General features: G+C 47.5%; 1 protein-coding gene across 3 annotated transcripts in view; it reads right to left on the reverse strand.

Annotated features, from left to right (window-relative positions):
- Positions 1–1,433: 1,433 nt before the first annotated feature.
- NOTCH1 (notch receptor 1) overlaps positions 1,434–21,752 on the reverse strand; it is a 96,403-nt gene continuing 76,084 nt past the window's right edge. For 2 of the 3 annotated variants that reach the window (XM_083484904.1, XM_083484905.1), the window contains 13 exons: positions 20,805–20,937; positions 17,358–17,615; positions 15,898–16,010; positions 13,783–14,351; positions 12,627–13,052; positions 12,172–12,320; positions 9,892–10,108; positions 8,817–8,907; positions 8,125–8,290; positions 7,272–7,567; positions 6,739–6,886; positions 6,558–6,655; positions 1,434–5,838 (listed from right to left, as the gene is read on the reverse strand). In XM_083484904.1, coding sequence (XP_083341030.1) covers positions 4,435–5,838; positions 6,558–6,655; positions 6,739–6,886; positions 7,272–7,567; positions 8,125–8,290; positions 8,817–8,907; positions 9,892–10,108; positions 12,172–12,320; positions 12,627–13,052; positions 13,783–14,351; positions 15,898–16,010; positions 17,358–17,615; positions 20,805–20,937 — 4,068 coding nt within the window. In that variant the 3' untranslated portion in view covers positions 1,434–4,434. The remainder of the gene's footprint in view (positions 5,839–6,557; positions 6,656–6,738; positions 6,887–7,271; positions 7,568–8,124; positions 8,291–8,816; positions 8,908–9,891; positions 10,109–12,171; positions 12,321–12,626; positions 13,053–13,782; positions 14,352–15,897; positions 16,011–17,357; positions 17,616–20,804; positions 20,938–21,752) is intronic. The other variant, XR_014521360.1, reaches the window with a different exon arrangement.

Below are 21,752 nucleotides of genomic sequence, written 5' to 3' on the forward strand. Positions count from 1 at the left end.
AAAGATAAGATATTTAAATTGGACTGTGTTTTAAATGGTTTTTGTTTTGCTTTGTTAGTTGTATGTTAGTGTTTTGCAGTGTGTTTTTTTGTATTGTATTGTATTATTGTATGTTTTTTCTTTTTTGGTTTTTTGTAGTGTTCAATTTGTTGGAAAACTAATAAATATTATTATTTTTAAAAAAGTGTTTTGCTGCTTGAAGCAATGTACAGTGGCGCCTCGGGAGTTGAACGGAATCCGTTCCAGAAGTCCGTTTGCCTTCCAAAATGTTTGGAAACCAAGGTGCAGCCAATCAGAAGCCGGGGAAGCCCTGTTGGACGTCCAGGTTCCAAAGAACGTTTGCAAACCAGAACATTCACTTCCAGGTTTGTGGTGTTTGGTCAGAGAAACAGTTCCTTTTGTAGTGATTTGCCGTTTCCCCCCCAATGGGGATCTGCTGCTGCCTCTCCTTTATTTATAGTGGAAAAGGTCAATAGCAGAGATCTCAGAGTGGCTGAAACATGCAGGCCCCACCTGACAAGGTGGATTTAGAGGCCAGTGTTAAATTTGCAACCTGGCTTCTGTTTTGCAGCAAGGAGGGCTCACCTTTCAGGGTCAGTGCTTAAAAGGGTATTCCTCAAAGGACTCTCATTAAATTGTGGGCGGGGGGGGAGGAGTTTCCATGGCAAATGCTCTGCATTTTTTTTACATCCTGATAAACGAGTATACCTGTAATATGTAGGCAAGATTTTGCTGAATCAGCAAGATGCAAGACTACTCAAAATTGTTGGCTGCTGGAACTTAATTTCTACAGTGTTTTTTAAAAAGAAGGGATCACATCCGATGTTGATCCTACTCAGAGTAGACCTAGTGAAATGAATACCTATCCAGCTTAATTTCAGTGCATCCACCAACTGACTTGGATACACCCTTAAGTAACTTTAAACCTTACCAGACAAAAAGTGTTTTGCTGCTTGAAGCAATGTACAGTGGCACCTTGGAAGTTGAACGGAATCAGTTCCAGAAGTCCGTTTCACTTCCAAAATGTTTGGAAACCAAGGTGCGGCTTCCGATTGGCTCCTGCAGCAAATCGGAAGCCGCGGAAGCCCTGTCGGACGTCCAGGTTCCAAAGAACGTTCGTAAACCAGAACATTCACTTCCATGTTTGTGGTGTTCGGGAGCCAAAACGTTTTGAGTCGCAAGGTGTTTGTCAACCAAGGTACGACTGTATTTTCTTATGAAGCTCCATTAAAAATAAAAAACTGTTATAAGAATGTTAAGAGTATGAGAGTTGGGTCACCTTGTTTAGCACCTTTGTCTTCAACAGTGGCCAACCAGGTGCCCCAATGAGAAGCCAACAACCAAAACCTGAGCATAACAGCAGCAATTCCCCCCACCTGTGATTCCCAGCAACAGACGCAGGATTCAGAAGGGGGAAAAAACCACATTTCAACTTTTATAGAATTTCTAGATGCCCCGGGGGCATACTTTATTGCAAATCAGTTAACAAAACAAAAACAAAAAACAAAAAAATACATCCTTTTGCAAACTACACATTTTGCTTGAACATTTTTATTATGGAAGGGTGCTTTTTTACCACCCACATCCATCCCATCCCACCCACCCCCACACTTAAGAAACTACACTCTAGTTTATAAAACATAAAACAATGAACACCAGAGGGTGTTTAAAAATCACTTTGCTTTAGGGATGTCCCAATATCAGCACTTCGCCATGCTTCGTGAGAGGTGGGTATTAAAGAGGCTCCCCCACAATCGGGGTGCGCGCGCGCGCGATATGCTTGAGTGTGTCAAGGTGAGGTCCAGCTGGACAGAGGACCACCGTAGGACAATAAATGCACAGGATATTGGAATGCCCCCACCCCACCAAAGCCAGCAACTTGGATATGTTAGTACAGTGGTACCTCGGGTTACAGATGCTTCGGGTTACAAACTAACCAGGAAGGTTAAGCCCAATTAGCGAAAGCACGCCTCAGGTTCAGAACCGTTTCAGCTTAAGAAAGGACCTCTGGAACAAATTAAGTTCTTAACCCGAGGTACCACTGCATAAGGGAAGTGTTTCTGAATCAGGAAGCCCCTGCAAAGTCAATGGCATGAGCGCCAAATGAAATGTGTGTCAGATTGAAGTCTTCAAGGGTGGCTCACTTGGCAAATCCTGCCAGTGAAACTAACTCGTTCTCAAAAGAGCGCTGTGGTCACACAAAGGCCTTGTTCAGTTCAGTGACTCTCTCTCTCAGTGAACTTTTTGGTGGATTGGGCTCCTTCTCTTGAGCAATATTTCACCACCTCTAAACCACTTTCACTTTCAACTTAAAACCGTTTTAGATTTTTTAAACAAAATCCACCCTTTATCTCTCTTTTCTTTAAGTAAAAACAAAACAAAACAAAACAAAAAACTTATTTACAGAACATTAGCTTTGCCATAGGCTTATACTATATATTTATATATATAATAATTTTTTATTTTGTTTTACAAAGTCGACCCCCTTCCCCATTCTCCTTATTGCCATAAGAGCAAACATCCAACGTGCCATTCCGGAAGACTTTGCAATCTCTCTCTCTCCCCCTCTGTCTTAAAAACAATGAATTCAGCCCCTTTTTGCTTTCTGGAGGTGTCCTGTGATGACAAGATTCCAACCCAAGTCGGGCTGTAAAACTAATTTCAAAGTCAGGAACACCTAACTGGGGCCTGGCCAGTTTGGCACTGGCATCTCCCAAAGGGCCATCCAAGGCAAATGTTTTGCCAGCCCATCAAGGTCTAGGTATCCCCACCCCCATGCCCCCGTCACTGCCCTCCTGCATGTGGGGCAGGGCAGAAAAATTGGGGGCGGGGGGCGGGTTTGGAACTGCTGGCCTAGATTCTGGCAAGCAGGGTTTAATTTCCACCCAGAGTTCCACTCTCTAGCTCCCAATATTCAAGTGGGACAGGAACACAGTGAATTCCACTGAGGACTCTACAGATGAAAGGTGAGAGCCACTCAAGAGATGAGGGGGTGGGATTTGCAGTTGCTGCAGGGGGCTAAACTGGAAGCAACAAGGGCAGGAAGAAGGTTGAAGCGGCACCCTCTCCAAGACATGTCCCTGAGTGCAGGCACCTTTTCACTCTCTTCCATAGAAGTGAATGGGTTGCTAGGATCAACCCCTTCTGGGAAAATTACAGCGCTGTGATATTTATAGGTGAGCCTATTGCCACGTGACTAATGGCCTGGGGCTCATACCCTGAGGTTTCTCTGCACTGCACAGACACACCAACCCTCTCTCTGGGTAACCCTAACCTATACAGCTTATGTTTTCACACAGACACATACATCTCCTGCCTGTCATAACCAACAGCATTTTGTTAAGTCTTCTCATAGTAAGAAATGTGGTTCTTAAAATGGCAACACCCCCCAAGGTGATGGGTGCTTTAAAAATAGCACGATTGGGACAATTTAGAGAAAAACCACAAAGCTATCCTGGAGTCAAAGTAAAGTTTCTTCCTCTGCACCAAAAGCCTTTTTGAGCACAAGACTATTTTGGAGAAGGGAAGTTGGAGGGTGGGCCCCGAAGGAAGCATTGGGATTTCATTTATAGCTTAGAACCCGTGATCCTGATTTTTGATCATAGGCAGTATTTCAAATAAATAAAAAAGAAGTAAAGCTTGCTATCATGCAAAAAAGGACAAGCGAGATAAACTATATAATACTGAAACTTTAAAACAGAAATTCATGGCTGCTGTCTCATAATATTCCCCGACTCTATCCACCCTCATACAAGGGAATATTTTAAAGCACTTAACAAAACAAAACAAAACAAAACAAAAAACAAAACCCAACAACAACCACCCTCCCCCCGCAAAAAACCATCAACTTATGTTTAAATTATAATTTCCCTTCAAATAGGTAAACTTTTGTTGAAAAAATGTGCCCATCCTCCCTATTTTTCCAGAATTAAAAACAAAAACAGGAAAAGAAATATCTTGTTCAATAAATAAATGTCACTATATAATCATGGGTCTTTGCTTACAGCTTTACAAAAGAAAACCTCTCTGCACAAGAACATCCTTGTGGTATAAAAGTTTTTGTTTTTGTTTAAAGAGGATGTCCTAAAAAAAAAAAAAAGTAGTAAGCAAGAGAGAGCAAAGCAGGCAATCAAACCCCATTAATAAGATTTTAAAATTTGGACCACAGCAAATGCATCCCACTGAGCTCTCAACAAAACTTATAAATAAAAAAGGCAGTGTTTTCATGTAGTACATAAATAAATACTAACGAAGGAAGAAAAACGTTGAAATTTCCCTCTTACATTGTATGTAAAAATACTTTTTCTTTTTATATATATATATATAAAAAACAGAAACTCAAACCAAAGGTTACTCTGGTTCAACCAAAGAAGCGTCTCCCTCCGAAGGAAACTCTCTGGGGTCGCCTGCCCAAGCGGTTCCCCTCCTCTTGCTCTACTTGAACGCCTCTGGGATGTGCCCCATCTGCGACTGCATGCTGGTGGGCGGGCTTGAGATGCCCTCGGACCAATCTGACAGGTTGGAGTGTGGAGATGAGCTCGACCATTGGTCCGGCGACTCCGGGGAAGGTGTCAAGAACGGGTGGTCTGGCACCTGGAGCTGGTGGCTGGGGGTGTTGTCCAAGGGGGAGGAGTAGCTGTGCTGGGAGGGTGGAGTCAGGAACTGGGTGGTGGTCATGGGCTGAGTGAGGGCAGAGGGCAGGGAGGTGGCCAGGACCTGGGTGTCCTGGGGCAGGATGGTGTGGACTGCCAGAGTCCCGCCATTCACTTGCTGCTGCAAGTCAGGCTGGCCCAGCTCATTCCCCAGGAAGTTTGCACTCCCAGCATTTGGGGCGGTGCTGTGGGTCTGCTGCTGCTGCTGCTGCATGCTTTGCTGCTGGATCTGCTGCAGCTGCTGTGCCTGCAGGAGATGGGGCTGGGCATTGGCTGGCAGGCGGCCGTTGGGCATGGCCTGGTAGTTCATAATCTGGGACAAGGTGGTGGTGGGCAGCCCATTGTGGAGGGAGGTCAGAAGACCATGCTGGAGGGCCTGGCCCTGCGGGAGTGCCCCCTGCTGCAGGCCATTCCGCATAGGATTGTATTGGCCCTGCACCTGAATGCCGTTCTGCATCTGACTCAGCCAGCTGCATTGCCCGCTCAGGCCAGGCGCTCCGCTCACGGTGAAATTCATGACAGTGGCGTTGGAGGTGGGCAGGTGGGAGAGCCGCGGGGGCACCGAGTCGAAGGGCTGTTGCATCCGACTGGCACCCAGGCCCAGGTCTTGCTTGCCCACCAGGTTGAGGTGGTTCATGCTCAGGTGGGCATCGGGCATCCCTGGCAGGTGGTTGAGGGGCATGGAGGGCGACAGTTGGAAGGGGGAGGTCATCAAGGGAGGAGATGCCACATCAGACAAGTACCCACGGGGGGACTCTAGGGAGTCGACTGGGGAGAGGACACTGGAGCTGTCCAGCAGGCAGCCTTTGCCCTCCTGCGACTTCTTCCGGCGGGCCTTGAGGTCCTTGGAGGACTCCTTCCCATTGCAGATCAGTCCCTTGGCGCTGGGCTTCCGCGCCTTTTTGCCCTGCATAGCTGGCTTCAGGCTGCCGATGTAACTGCTAGGTGAGCAGAGGGGCGGGGAGAGGGTAGGTGCCCCCAGGGGCCCGCTATGCAAAGGAGGGCTGCGCACCAGGTTGTACTCGTCCAGGAGGCGGACGATATCATGGTGCATGCGCTCCTGGGCGATGTCCCGTGGCAAGCGGTCCATGTGGTCTGTGATGTCCCGGTTGGCGAAGTTGTCTAGGAGGACCTTGGCCGTCTCATAGCTCCCTTCTCTGGCCGCCAGGAACAGAGGGGTCTCCTCCTAAAGGCATGGGAGGAAAGGGAAGAAGAAAGCAGACTTATTAGAGGCTCTTCTCCAAAATGAACAGGGTTATGCAGCTGAAGTATTATTAGTCATTCCTTACATTTATCAATTTCCTTTACACAATGAAAGGTCTAGTTGCAGCTTAAGAACATAAGAAGAGCTCTGCAGCCAATGGCCTACTTGGTCCAGCATCCTGTCCTCACAGTGGCCAACCAAACGCCCCATCTGGAAGCAAAAGAGCCCTCTCCCCTTTTGCAGTTTCGAGCAACTTGTATTCAGAAGTGTTGCAGAGCATAGCCATTATGGCCAGTGGTCACTGATAATCTTCTCTTCCATGAACTTAGTCTTGTCCTCTTCTAAAGTCATCTAGGTTGGTGGCCATCCCTGCCTCTTGCGGGAGGGAGTTTTATAGTTTAACTATAAGCTGCATGAAGCCTATCCTGAATCGTCAAAGGGATGCAATTCAAGTTCACTTAAAGCTAACTCCCTGTTTCCCATCCTAAATTGCAGATAAACGATAAACTTCTCCTTCTGCCCAGGGAAGCCCACAAGATGCCAGGGCACCTCTCTCCTATTTCGCAGCTTATTCCAGCAAAGCTTCTGACCCTGTCATTGAAGATCCTGGGCTTGCTGGTCCTATCCTTGGCTGGATGGCCAGTAGCTCTGCCTCGCACTGGCCCAGCCTTGCTCCAGGAAGAAGCCCCCTCCCTTCTCACCTTGTTATTCTGCATGTCTTTATTTGCCCCATTCTTCAACAGCACAACAGCGGCATCAATATTATTCACGGCAGCAGCCCAGTGCAGCGCTGATTTCCCTATGGACACAAAGGCACAAATGTTAAGGCCATGACCATGAGCCCCTCACCCTTCCCCAGAATGCTTTGGGAATGCCAGGTACCTAGGTCATCAACCGCATTGACGTCTGCATGGCAGCTGATGAGGTCTTCCAGCATGCCCTCCACAGCCAAACGGGCAGCCAGGATGAGAGGGGTGGTCCCATCGTGCATGCGGGCATCCAGGTCGGTGGCCCTGTTCCTGATCAGAATCTGTCCCAGGAAAGAGAGACATCTTGGTTATTTGACATCCTGGCAGGGGTAGACTGGCAAGGCAAGAGAGCGAATGTCCGTTCTACAGCCACTCAGCTGAAAGCCACATGTAGGTAACTAGAAACTCAAAAGTCCCTGCTTTGCATTGCAGGGGGGTTGGATGAAAAAAGAAAAACCTCACTGGGAAGGCAGAATGATTGCCCAGCAATGAGCACAGCAATCTCTGGGGGCTTTTGCACTAGAGTCACAAAATGATAAGAATCATAGAATTTTAGGGTGGAAAGAGACCTCAAGGGTCATCAAATTCAACCCTCTCCAACAGGCAGGGAGCTACCCAGCCCTCCTGCACTGCTCCCAAGCTCTGGAAGCACTGAACTCGCCTTACCTGGAAGACCCCCTGAGCGTCAGCCGAGACGGCAGCGTGGAGTGGCGTCTTCCCCATGTGGTCCTGGATGTTGGCATCGGCACTGGCTTCCAGCAGTCTCTTGGCTGCGTCTGAGCGTGAGTAGCGGGCGGCCAGGTGGAGGGCTGTCTCCCCAGTGCGATCTGTTTGGTTGTGCAAGCTGGCCCCCTGGTAGATGAAGTCTGAAATCACGGCTGGGGCGTCCTCCTCCTCTTCACTGTTGCCCATCTCCAGCCCACCTCCACTGCAGGAGGCGATCATCAGTGGTGTGAATCCATCTGCCAAGGCACAAGTGGAGGGAAATCTGTCAGAAGCGCAATGACAGTGCCTGGAGGCACTCCCAGGATATCAAAACACCAGGGCCTGAACTAAGCTTGAATATTGGTGATCGGGATCTAAGAACAAGTGTCTTGTTTCTGAACCAGACCAAAGAGTCCAGCATCCTGTCCTTACAATGACCAACCACATGCCTCTTCTGGGAAACCTGAAAGCAGAACATGAACCACAAGAGCAACTCTCTCCTCCTGCCATTTCCAGCTACTGATATTTGGAATCATTACTGCTTCCAACCATGGAAACAAGAGTATAGCTATCATAGCTAGTAGCTGGCAATGGAGAAAGAGAAGGCTATCAAATTTGTCTAATTCTCTTTTAAAGAGCTGGGCTACTCCAAAGTCCTGTTCCCCACACAAAATCCCACCTGGCCTGTTTGCTGTTTGGTTCTTCCCCTGGGCCACCTCTAATGCCCTCCCTCCTGGCATTGTCCTCCTTTCCCCTGACAAAATCACAGCAAGGGAGGAAGAGAGAGGCCTTGACACCCACACACCCTCCTTACCTGGTCCTCGCACATTGACATCCATACAGTCAGCATCAATTTCCCCTTGGGGTGGGGTGGGTGCCATGGAGGAGATGCGCAAGTCGGCTGCATCCAGGTGCTGCTGTGTCCACTGCCTGTGGTCAGCCTGGTCATTCATGTCCGGCAACATGGCCTGTTCTTCCACCTGGGAAGAGAGGCGATTGAGGTTTTAAAGGATCCTTTCAGGCATAAAACTCTACTCTTTCTCACACACTGTGCTGCTGAGTTGAAAACAAGAGTTATCCCCTCTGTCCACAACTTCAACAAATATAAAATGAACCCTGCCACTACATGATATGGAAAGCTAAATTCTATTATCAGAATGAGAGTTGTTTAATTTTGCATAAGCGGGTTTTCCAGTATTTCCTGAAACTGGAGAGGCAAAGGGGGAGAAGGCAAGGAAGGAAGGAAGGAAGGAAGGAAGGAAGGAAGGAAGGAAGGAAGGAAGGAAGGAGCAATGTGCTGATCTTCTGCTGAGGACAAGAAACTTGCTTTTTTAAGACAGGACCAAAGATAGGGGCCTCTTGGTGTCAAAAAGTTCCACTGGGCCAGGGATGAGGGAGGGACTCGCAGTAAATACCAAATGCATCCAAACAGGATGGAAGAGACCTATGAATTAGTGAATGCCTTTAAGACTGAAACGACATGGAAACAGCAGCTCGCTGGCTTACCCTGAACTTCTTGGTGTCTAGTGTCTCCTCATCACCCCACTCGTTCTGGTTGTCATCCATCAGGGTCCCATTGGAAGCATTTTTCAAGGGTCTTCATGGAGAAAAAATAGGAAATTAGATCCACCACTAGAAAAAACCAAACTCTTAATTTTTTCACCAAGGGCTAAATGGAGTAATTAAGGATGATGATGATTTAAAAAGTTTCCCCTGCCATACTTAGACTTGTCCAAGCTGTGCCACACCTAGGTGACATTTCAGACATCATTTATCAGAGCTGGGCACTGTACATGGGAACTTGCTTAGAAGCAGGAAAAGAAGTGAAATTAAGAACCAAGCCTCTCCAAAGTCCTTCCACCAGCCTCAGTGTGCTATTTCTGCCTTGTGTGGATGATGCACCAATCTGCTTTTTATATATGCTGTAAAATCTTGGTGCTACACTTGGAGAAAGCAGACAAAAGCAATGGGCAGGTTGTGCCCAACCCCAAAAGGATCCTTCTTTCCTCCAAGCCAAAGGAGGACTACAGTAATGGATCTAAGTTAGCCATGCTCATCAATTTCAGTGGGTCTACTCAGTGAAGGGCTAAGCCCCTTGCTCTGAACTGCCTGGCCTTCTGGCTTCCACCACCCTTCCCTGGACACTCCACATGTTCATTTCAATGGCCTGGAAAAACTGACACTTAAATTGGGCTCAGAATATCCCTTCCAAAAACGTTTTGACATCAGATTTCCCTTCCTCTCCAGCTTGTCATCCATAGAGCTGTGGCACAGTAAAAATTAAAACCAATTTTTTTAAAATGTGCAGAGTGTAAAGCTAACATCAAGCCTTTGGCAAAACTTTGTGCCCTCTGGATTTTTGCATTACAACTCCCATCAGACCGTGGTGGCTGGGACTGATGGGGGTTGTAGTCCGAAACATCTGGAGGGCACCAGGTTGGTGAATAAAAAGAACTATGGTCCCCAACAACAGCAGCAACCCAGGAAGGAGGCGGGAAAGGGCTTTTCCCTCCCTCCCCACCCAACCAACCAAATGGCAACAAAGGAGACCTGGGAAGAGGTGAAGAGGGGGATTACTCACTTCAGCCCCACAGAATCCTCCCCCAGGGGCTCTCTGCGCTTCTTCTTGCTGGACTCGGTCACTTTGAAGCCCTCGGGGAACCAGAGCTGCCCATGTTCCCTCCGCCGCTTGCGCGATGCCAGAACCCCGAAACCAATGAAGAGGAGGAGGAAGACACCAGGCACCACCATGTACATAGGGTACCACTGGGTGCTCTTTTCGGGGTCAGTACTTTCACCTAGGAGAGAATGAGAGGCAGAGTGTGACGAGAGGACCTCGAGTTAAGATGCATCTCTGAATGGAGGCAGAAGGCAAAATGCAGTGAAATTAAGTTAATAAGCTGCCAGCCTGGCTGTGCCTTGATTCTTCCGCCTGCAACCAAACCCCCACCCCTCCACACTCACTGCCCCCAAACTCCTCCAAAGCCCCCTGGAAAAAAGAAGGTCATTTTTCTACGCTGTTCATCAGAATTGCAAACTGTTTCTGTATCTGCAGCGCTGGAGGGGGAGAGGGTTCCCCCCCTTCCTCCTTTCACGGATAAAGGATTAAGCAAACTTCAAATCATTGCATTCACATTGAGCTGTTAAGTCAAAAGGATTGAAGGGGGATTTGGAAGATGCAAACTTCAACACTCTGCGTGTCACTGATCGATTACAAGGTTTGGGTTGTGGGGTTAACTTTGCACTCTCTCTCTCTCCCCCCCGCCCCCCCACTCCTTCATCCTCCCCCAGCAGTAATGATTTTGGAATCAGCTATGGATGAGAGAGGGGCGGAACCATCAAGACAGAACTTCGAAGAAGAACTAAAAAAGAGTTAAAGAGATACCACTTCCTTCTTAAAGAGGAATCAAGTTCTTTTTACGATATTGTTTAAGACAAACATCATACACTGTAACTCTTTTGAATTTATTCCATAAAAATTATATACCATTTGATTGTTGAGGGGGAAAACACCCAACCCCCCAAAACAACGAAATTACCAGCAAAAAACCCACCATTTAAATCATTCCAAAAATAACTGAAACCAGCAATAGGCTAAAAAGCATATTCTTATTTGCTCCCACTTAAAATATGTTTGTTGAGGAAAGTCCATCCAGACATATTGAATGATGACAAGTGTTTTAATCTGTTTTTTAGCCTACTGTTGATTTTAATAATTTTTATATGCCTTTAAATATGTGCTTTAAACTGTCACTTATCTATATTTCTTAGTCCTTTAATGTTGTCAGGCTTTTATCTTTTTGGGAAATGCTTAGAGCAATGGCTCCAAAATTCTCCCTACCCCCACAAACAGACCACCTGAAAATTGCCGAGGGTCTCAGTGGACCACTGAATTATTTCTCAGCTTGTTGTAGAAACAGAAATGCACCATGCTAGATGCTGTGTTGTTTTTAGCTGCATTCTTAAATTCCTGCCTGCCAGGCAGAAGGCCTTCTTGGTAGTGGCACCCACCCTGTGGAACGCCCTCCCATCAGCTGTTAAAGAGATGAGCAATTATATAACACTTAGGAAACATCTGAAGGCAGTTCTGTATAGAGAAGCTTTTTAAGGTGTAATGTTTTACTATGTTTTTATATAAGCTGGAAGCCACCCAGAGTGGCTGGGGCAACCCAGTCAGATGGGTGAGGTACAAATAATTTATTATTTTTATTTTACTGCCTCCATGGAATTCTAATTGCAATGCAATAAAATACAACAGAATAAATAAAAGGAAGTGATAAAAACACTCCCTTGGCTCTGCTGTGACAGACCAACCCCATCAGGCCCCTCCTGCCCCTGGATTGTGCAAGCTGGTTGTTAGAGGACCAACTGTTTAGAAACTGGTGCCTGTGTTTTGGTTTTCCTCTTCCCTCCTTGTGCCTTTTCCTTTGTGTATCATGCCTTTTTAAATTTTTATTTTAAGTCTGTAGGTAGGGACTGCCTTGTTTTGACTGTACGAAAGCTGCTCTGGGAGCCTTTTTGACTGAAGAGCTTGGTACAAATACTCCAAATAAATAAATGAAGAAGAAAGACACAATTAAAAACATTTAATGCAAAGAGTGTGCCATCTCCCATCTCTAACCTCAGATCCACAGGCATGCATGGGTGGACCACCTGATTGAAGCTCATCTGTGGACCACACCCTGGGCAGCTCCAGCGCAAAGCTTTCATTACAATCAAGTGTATGTAGCTTTTGTAAAAGAAAGTGAAAAACTGCTAGGGGCAAAAGCTGACCGGGGCAGAGGCGGCCCAGCTTCCCGGGATATGCCAGCAGGGCTGCTAACGCATCAGCAGGTGTTTCCTGCACATGTGGCAGACTTACTCTTAACAGCTTCGATTTTGTATGGGAAGTCCAGGCTGCCCCGCGAGGCCAAAGCACCGAGGAAGGCCGCCACGTCTGTGGTACTTTGGAAGCACTGAGAGGAGGACTGGACACACTGGCGATTGTCAATCTCCAGGTGAACGATTGATCTGCAGGTATTGGAAGAAGAAAAGAAAGTGGGAGTAAGAAGCAATAATCTTGGATGGACAGCTTTCTAGGTTCCTATAAAATTCAGTCCCTTTTTTCAGAATGATGAGGACCAGAATCTTTGTTTTTAGGGGAAGAACCATGGCTCAGCTACAGAGCACCTGCTTTGTATGCAGAAGGCCCCAATGGTATGTCCAAGTTGGGCCAGGAGAGACTCCATGCCAGAAATTCTGGAGAGTCACTGCCAGTCATTGCAGACAACAACCTCCTTCTCCCTGCTCCCAGAGAGCCCCAGCTGAGCCACTCACCCGCAGATGTCCACATGGTCCATCTCCCTCCTGCGTCTGTCAACGATGGTCTCATACAGCTTAGATCTTATCTTGAAGACAGCATCACTCACACCTGGCCAGCTCACCAACGACCGCTTGATATGGTGCTTTTTGAGCTCCTCTGGCTTGCCATAGTAGGGGAATATCATGTACTCGCCCTGCTCATCCTTCTTGAAGACCACATTGGTGTGAAGAATGCGGCTGAGCTCCCGCAGGAAGTTCAAGGAGTTGTTCTTTAGGTTCTCTGGGGAGGTCAGCACCACCACCACCAAAGTGCCGTCCGCCAGCTTTTCGGGAACGTTGTTGGCACAGTCGAGACCATCCCACTCACACTCTGCGTTGTTGCAGCCCTGGTCGCAGTGTCCATCAGAGAAGTGGTCTTTGCAGTACTGGTCGTACAGAGGGCTGCGCAGGCAATGGGGAGAGGAGGAGAAGGAGTTGAAAACAAAACTGCCCGGTATCTATAATGCCATTATACAAGTCTATGATGTGGCTACATTTGGGATACTGTGCACAATTCTGGTTGCTTCAGCCCCATAGTCACTCAGAGCAGGGCCTTTAGTGTGGCTGCCCGTCCTTTGGAGCAGCATCCCTGATGAGATACGATAAGCTCCACAATCTGTGCTTTTTGGAAATAGTTGAAGGGCCATTTTGTCCCCCAAAGGCTTTCTCAGCTAGATAAATGAGTATTTGACATGAGTGCCCACTGGTTTGGATTTCACTTGTGTTTTTACATATATTTGTTGTCTTTGTCTTTTGAACTGTTTAAATTATATGTAAATTGCCCTGAGATGATGGTTTAGAAGGTGAATAGTAGCTCAAAAATAAAAATGAGAAGAAGAGGGAGAAGGAGAAGGAGAAGGAGAAGGAGAAGGAGGGGTAGAAGAAAGAAGAAACAACCTTTTGCTTCTGGGCCCTCCCTGCTCTTTCCACATACTCTCATCATAAAAGAGGAAACGGGCACATCCTTTAGCCCCAGAAGCAAATCATCATTGTTATTATTACTACTACTACAATTTTATTATCTGCCCTTCCACCTAAAGTCCCAGGGTGGGGACTTACAACAATTAAAACATAACTTTGATATCAAAGTGCATCGTGACCCAATGTTAAAAACAGTTTAAACTCCACTCACTTGCACTGCCCTTCCATCTTCTGGCAGTCGAAACCGTCGTACAGGCAGCCGGTGTTGTTGCACTGGGTGTCACAGCGCCCGTTGTTGAAGTAGTCCCAGCACTGGAGGGACTGGGAGCAGTTCTTCCAGGGGTCGTTGAAATTCAGGGAGCAGTCGCCGCCGTCCCAGCCGCAAGCGTGGTTGTTGCACTGGGCGTCACAGATCTTGTTGCCGGCGTGGCTGGCACACACAGGGATCTCGCACTTCTCCTCCAAGGAAGGTGGAGTGATGTTCTGGCCAAGGCCACCTGTGAAGTCGTAGTCCAAGATGTGGCAGTTCAGACCGTTGAACCGGGCTGGGCAGTTGCAGCGGTAGTGGGGTGGCTCCTTGGCAGGCTGGCAGGTGCCCCCGTTGTAGCAGGGGCTGGAGTGGCAGGGGCTGCCAGAGGAGAACTGGCAGGCAGCTCCGCTAAAGCCCAGTGGGCAGAGGCACCTGGAGCTCTTCTGGGTGGAGATGCAGGTGCCGCCGTTCAGGCACCGCAATGGTCCGCAGCCGCGGGCGTCGTTCTCACAAGTCGCACCGTCCCAGTCCTGCAGAGGGCAAAGAGTGGAACGACTCAGACTACTCCAAAGGCAGTCACCAAATCACAGAAGAGTAAAGTGGGAAGGCCTCAAAGGGGTCATTATTATTATTATTATTATTATTATTATTCTCATCTGTTAAACTTATTTGTTGCTTGTTACTTGAAGGTCTCCAATTGACTCACAGTAATACACGCACACACACAAATATTCTCCTCCCAAAAGGGAAGAGAAAAGGGGGGAATCAATATATTGTCTAACACAGAGCTTTCCCAACTTTTCATGTTGGTGATACATTTTTTAGGCATGCATCACTTTGCAACACCATAATTCAGTTTTCCTAGCAAACCAGAGGTTAAACTAACCCCTTTTCAGCCCCAGGAGGAGCACGGGGAGTATTCATGTGAGACACCTACACACTGCAGCCAACACACTAATGTGTCACGATACAGTTTGGAAAGCTCTGGTCTAACACAATACTTATGAAAAGAAAAAACACACCTGCTATATAAATAACAAATAACATTAACTATTATCGTCAAATAATAAACCAAGAATATACTCACCCACTAATGAGCAGGTTTCCTACCCACTAATGAGCAGATTTCACCAACTATTTCTCCAACTTTTAGCTTCACCAACCTGCCCCAAACTCTGTTCTCAGGCCAACTGTTTTATATCAGCAGTGGGTTGGTCAGTGTCCTCCTCCAGGAACTATCCATTATCTCCCTTCAGAGGGGAGCAGCTGCATGGCAAAGCAGGAACGTGGTGGCAAAAGTTTTATCTCCTTTGCCGTTGGTCTGGCTACTGCTTTTGTCCTGCTGCTGGTGGGGGTGGGGGTGCATCTAGCTCAACCCCCTGAATGCTAGAACCCCAGCTAAAGCATGGGCATTACTAACTTAAGTCTGCACATTTTGGTGGGTCCACTCTGAGCAGGACTAGCATTGGTTGCAACCCTAAATTTGCAGTTTATGCTGAAGTCAGTAGAGGTCAGCATACTCTTTACTGATAGCTGCTACAGTCTCCTAGTGTTCAGATGAGCAGAATCAGTGCTCCCCCCCCCCAAGAGATCATGTGCTCCCCTGTCCACACTTGCCTGGCAGGGTTGCATATATATACACGGGAACTTCTGCGTGTGGAGCAGATGCACTACCTGCTGAACTATGGCCCTTCTCCTAAGAATAAAGCAAGGTTCTAGTCCTCAAAGTTATGAATAAGGGGATGAAATAAACAGAAACATGGGAAGCCGTGTTCTTCCAAGTCAGTGCAATTGATCCATCTAGCTCAATATTGTCTACACTAACTTGCAGGGGCTCTCCAAGGTTTTAGACTCACTGGATGTGCCCAGCTCTTCCTGGGATTGAACCTGGGATTTTCTGCATGCAACACAGCTGATTTACCACCGAACTATGGCGTTTCCTCATCCAGCAACTCCTAAGCATCCAAAACAGATGCTGGCTAGGAAGGGGCGTAAATAATTCCACCCAGCCCAAGAGGCTGCTTCCGTCTCTGAACCCCACAGCTCGTCCCTTAAAACCAAAAGCTGACTACACACCGGAGGGCACCTGCAGATGTAGCCGTGCTGTGTGTTGCTGGCCACTGCACAGGTCCCACCGTTCTTGCAGGGCTGGTTCCGGCAGCCGTCTACCACCGTCTCACAGTGGCGCCCTGGAAAGGGGATGGAGAAAGCCTTGTCAGGTTGCCCCGCCGTCACCCCCAACATTTCCCCCTGGAGCTCTGTAGTAAAACAGCTGCATCTCTCCACCTCTGAAATCTCATGTGCACACTCTTTTGCTAGTTAAGGGGGGGCCCTGATGGATACCTATTGGCTGAAAAGAAGATGTCTATGCCACCAGGGCAGCCCACTCCACCCCATGTATCTTTTCTAGAAATGGAAAAGTTGAAGATATTAAGAAGCTAAGAAGAGCCTGCTGGTTCTGGCCAAAGGCACCACATCTCATCCAGCATTCTGTTCTCACAGTGGCCAACCAGATACCTTTGGGGGACCTGGGCACAAGGGAACTCTCCCCTCCTTGTGATTTCAAGCAACTGGTATTCAAAAGCATTTCTGCCTCCATCTGTGGAGGCAAGAGTATTGCCATCTTGATTAGCAGCAATCTCTAGCCCTCTGTCTAATCTTCTTTTAAAGCAGTCTAGGTTTGTGGCCATCACTGCCTCCTGTGGGAAGGAGTTTAACTATCATCATCATTTTATTTGTATACTGCCTTTGCACAGTTAAAACTATGTAATTACACAATTACAAAAATGGCCACAAACAATAAATAAAACACAGGGGGGGGGGAAGCACACAGCAAACCCGAAAAATTTCCACATAAATGAAAATAAGATCTAAAAACAAGCCTGCAAAAAATTAATACCAGGAACAGCAACAACCTCTACTAAGCAATACCCCAGCACAAGAGTCTGTTCAGCAGCCTCATCTTTTGTAGCTGGGAGTCGTCAGGCAGGGCCTTGGCCCTCCCCCACAGGCCAGGTGGGAAAAGGCAGGGAGTAGGACTCCCAGCTAAGATAGTCTATGCACTTGGGAGAATTCAGGGCAAACGAAAACAAAGTACTTTTTTACACAGTGCATAGATAAACTCTAAAAGGGGGGGGGGCAAAGACATGGAGCAGCATAAGGCCTATGTTCCCCCTCCACTGTCAGAGCAGAATGCCCCTGAATACAAGCTGCTGGAAACCGCAGAAGGAGAAAGTGCTGTTGTATTTGGGTACTGCTTGTGGACTTCCCACTGTGGCACCAGGTTTGGTTAATGTGGGAAAAGGATGCTGAGTTGCCCTGATCCAGCTGAATATCTCTTCTTATATTCTTACTAGATACAGTCCATGGCTTTTAATATTTGGGTATATGAACCACCTATATTAAACTGCATGTTTGCATTAGGACTGGAGAATACCTTTACTGTCAACATCAGCCAGTAATTCTTGGAGAAAAAGCAAGAGGGAGGAAAACACAAAGACCACGTGTGTTTTTTTGGGGAGCCTTGTGGTGCTCACCAGAATACCCCAGACGACACTCGCACACGTAGTCGTTGATGCGCTGCACACAGTTCTGGGTTCCTAGCGGGTCACAAGGGTTGGACAGACACTCGTTGACGTCACCCTCACAGCGCTCCCCAACGAAGCCCAGCAGGCAGATGCAGCTGTAGCCCCCTACGCGGTCCACACACCGCCCGTTGTTGAAGCACTTGGGGGCGAAGGTGTTGGGGTCAAAGGGTGGGCTGCAGTCGTCTATGTTGATCTCACAGTGTACTCCTGTGGTGGGGAGAGTGATGGGGAGCAGAAGAAGGTGTGAGCTGGATCCCCAGAGGCCTGCTTACAACTTGGCCTAGCATTGATCCATTTTCTTTACATTTCCTGGAGGCACCCCCCAAAACAAATAAATTGAAAACCTGTACATACACCAAAACTTTTAACAGTATGCATCTGTAAAACACATTTTAATTAAGTGATCCACAAGTACTGTGTCCAGTTCTGGGCACCACAGTCTAAGAAGTTTATTGATAAGCTGGAATGTGGGCAGAGAAGGTAGACCAGGATGATGAAGGGTTTGGAAAAGCCTTATGAGGGAGTTGGGTATGTTTAGCCTGGAGAAGAGACAATTGAGAGAAGATACAATAGCCATCCTCAAATATGGAAGATGGAGCAAGCTTGTTTTCTCCTGCAATGGAGGGTAGGAAGCAAACCAAGGGCTTCAAGTTACAAGAAAGGAGATTCCAACTAAACATCAGGAAGAACTTCCTGATGGTGGAATTGGAGAGCTGGAAGGGATCCCAAGAGCCATATACTCTGCAATGCAGGAATATCAACTAAAGCATCCATGAAAGATGGCCACTCAACCTCTGCTTAAAACTTCCAATGAAAGAGAGTCCCCCACCTTCCAAGGGAGTCCATTTCACTGTCAATCAGCTCTTAACATCAGAAAACAAGAGCTGTTCCAACTAAAGACAACCAACCAAACCCTGCCCCACCAACTTCTCTCACTACCAAGGAAATACAGAAAGTGAATACCATGGTACCTCTGGATACGAACGGGATCTGTTCCGGATACCTGTTCGCATCCTGAAGCGAATGCAACCCATGTCTGCGCATGCGGCGAAACCCGGAAGTAACGCATTCCGTTACTTCCGGGTCACCGCAGAGCGCAACCCAAAAGCGCTCAACCTGAAGCATATTTAACCTGAGATCCCATGTTATACTGTATACAACATACTAATGCAGCAGTTCTCAACCTGTAGGTCGCCAGATGTTGTTGGACTACAACTCCCATCATCCCTGAGCTCTGGCCTTGCTAGCTAGGAATGATGGGAGTTGTAGTTCAACAACATCTGGGGCCCACAGGTTGAGAAATGCGGCGAAACCCGGAAGTAACGCGTTCCGTTACTTCCAGGTCACCACGGAGCGCAACCCAAAAGCGCTCAACCTGAAGCATATTTAACCTGAGATATGACTGTAGAAAGAGAAACTACTCAGGTGGCACTGCCACAAAAAGCAAATACACTAAGCATACACTAAGCAAAATAAAGTAAGTTTTACCACCCCACCCCCTCTCCCCCTTCTCTCCCCCATTCTTATACTGTATACAACAGTCTAATGCAGCGGTTCTCAAGCTGTGGGTCCCCAGATGTTGTTGGACTACAACTCCCATCATCCCTGAGCTCTGGCCTTGCTAGCTAGGAATGATGGGAGTTGTAGTTCAACAACATCTGGGACCCACAGGTTGAGAAATGCGGCGAAACCCAGAAGTAACGTGCTCCGTTACTTCCGGGTCACCGCGGAGCGCAACCCAAAAGCGCTCAACCTGAAGCATATTTAACCCGAGGTATGACTGTAGAAAGAGAAACTACTCAAGTGGCACTGCCACAAAAAGCAAATACAGTAAGCATACACTAAGCAAAAGAAAGTCAGTTTTACCACCCCCTCCCCCCTCTTTTCTTCCCCATCCTTATACAGTGGTACCTTGGGTTACATACGCTTCAGGTTACATATGCTTCAGGTTACAGACTCCGCTAACCCAGAAATATTACCTTGGGTTAAGAACTTTGCTTCAGGATGAGAACAGAAATCGTGCTCCCGCAGCGCGGCGGCAGCAGGAGGGCCCATTAGCTAAAGTGGTGCTTCAGAGGTTAAGAATAGTTTCAGGTTAAGAACGGACCTCCAGAACGAATTAAGTACTTAACCCAAGGTACCACTGTACTGTATACAACACACTAATGCAGCGGTTCTCAAGCTGTGGGTCCCCAGATGTTGTTGGACTACAACTCCCATCATCCCTGAGCTCTGGCCTTGCTAGAAATCCAATTAGTGGTGTATTCATCAAGTCCTGATACCCACTTAAACCCATATTCAGTAACGCTGACAACACACCTGAGGGCACCTGCAGATGTAGCCGTGCCATGCCGATGAGTCATTTTGCTTATCTCTAATTAAACACTTGTTCTCTAAAAATTTCCACCAGGTACATCCACCAAAAATGCCAACCAATACCCCTGCCTCCACACTCTTGGCAGCACATATGTGAAGCAGCTTTATAAAAACAATTTGTTCCTTCTTTCTCTCAAGACTCTCCCAAATTCATAGCAATGGGCACCATCTTGGGTGGATTCAAAGGCATGGAAGTATTTGTCCAAATGTGCATCACAGGGTTGTTTTGTGAACTGAGGGGAGAGAACTACAAAGGTGGCACGGAGAGTCTTGGAGGAAAGGTGGAATGTTCAACATAGTCATAAATACACAGATAAGACAAACCAGCTGCCAACCCAATGGCATTCCAGTCAGCTTCCTCGAAATAAGGTCCCATGAAAACAGCAAAGGGGAACGCGAGTGGGGAGAAGCAATGTATTTTACTTTCAATCAAGGCAAGACCCTTCCCCTGCAAAAAGAACACTGTGCCCCTTCCCCCGGCAAGTTGCTGAATACCCCTCCCACACCTTCTGAGACGGACACACATACACATACAACACCCCTTTGCAAAAGTGTGTGTAAGCAGAAGCTATTCAGTCAGCTCTATATGCAAAGTCTCCCAACCAGCATTCAACCTGCACTTCATGCTCGACCACTTAACCAAAATCTCAATCCTCAGGGTTTTCAATAAATTTGGGGTTTAAATAGGAACATTAGCAAGCTGCCTTGTACTGAATCAGACCATTGGATCCATCTAGCTCAGTACTGTCAACACTGATCAGGAGTAACAATCCAGGATTTCTACCAGGGAAGGATGGGTCTTTCTCCAGCCCTACCTGGAGGTTCTGCTGAGCACTGAACCTGGGACCTTCTGCATTCAAAAGCAGGCACCCACTGAACTGATGTCTTTTAAGCCAATACAGAACAGACTGATAGAAATACTGGAGCCCTCCACCCCACCCCATTCAAGTGGGACACCCCTAAAGACTGGGTCTTTCCCTACCTGCCCATGCCCCTGCTTCCACCCAAAACCACATTTACCTTGAGTCCCTCGGGGACAAGAGCACTTGTAGGTGTTGATGAGGTCAATGCAGGTCCCTCCGTTCTGGCAGGGGTGGGAAAGGCACTCGTTGATCTCCTCTGAGCAGTTGATCCCGTGGTAGCCAGCAACACACTACAAGGAAAGGTAGTCCAATATTCCCTAGTTGAAATGAGTTCTAGAGGGGTAGGAGGATTTCCTCCTTCCCACCTTGGAAGGCAGCCCCTCAAAAGGGAGCCCACAATGGAAAATGCCAAAACCAACTTGTAGTATATTTTTAAAAATGCAACCAGATAAAAAATAGACAAACTGTACCGTCCTCAAATCACCCACCCCACCAAAAATGGCTAGTGCCTGAGCTGCTGTAATGTCACAGGAGCTGCAAGCGTACGAGCCGCTGGAGGGTCAGGTTGGCAAGGACAGGCCAAGACTGAACTGTGCAATCTTGCCGCGGGAAGTGGAGAAAAAAATAGGGGGCTGAGACTGGGGTGGGGACTTTGGGTGGGCATGGCATGGTGTGCTGGGAATATTTCTGAAGCTCATGGTCAAACAATTATCAAGGCTGCTTAGACATAATAAAAAATACTTGCATTACTTGGCCTTTCATTAAGAAAAGCCAAAAGATGTTTAGGTGCCCTCCACTCTACAGTAGCTTTACGATTTCAGCTAGCTTTGAAGTCCGCAAGGGAAGCACCCAAATGTTCTATCATGCAAGAGCTTATGAGGCTGCCTCTGTCCACTGAAATGCATTACATTGACTGGGAAATGGAGGCTGGCACAAGCAGGGACAAAGGTGCTGCCTTCTACCCAGCCAGACTGCCGAATCATAGGACTGTAGTTGGAAGGGACCCCAAGAATCATCTAGTCCAACCCCATGCAGTGCAGGAATCCCAGCTAAAACATCCCTGACAGGTGGCCCTCCAACCTCTTCATTGGAGGCTTCTAAGCCT

This window comes from Podarcis liolepis, assembly GCF_965112155.1.
Source record: "Podarcis liolepis genome assembly, chromosome: Z".
In the NCBI taxonomy this organism is placed as follows: domain Eukaryota; kingdom Metazoa; phylum Chordata; class Lepidosauria; order Squamata; family Lacertidae; genus Podarcis; species Podarcis liolepis.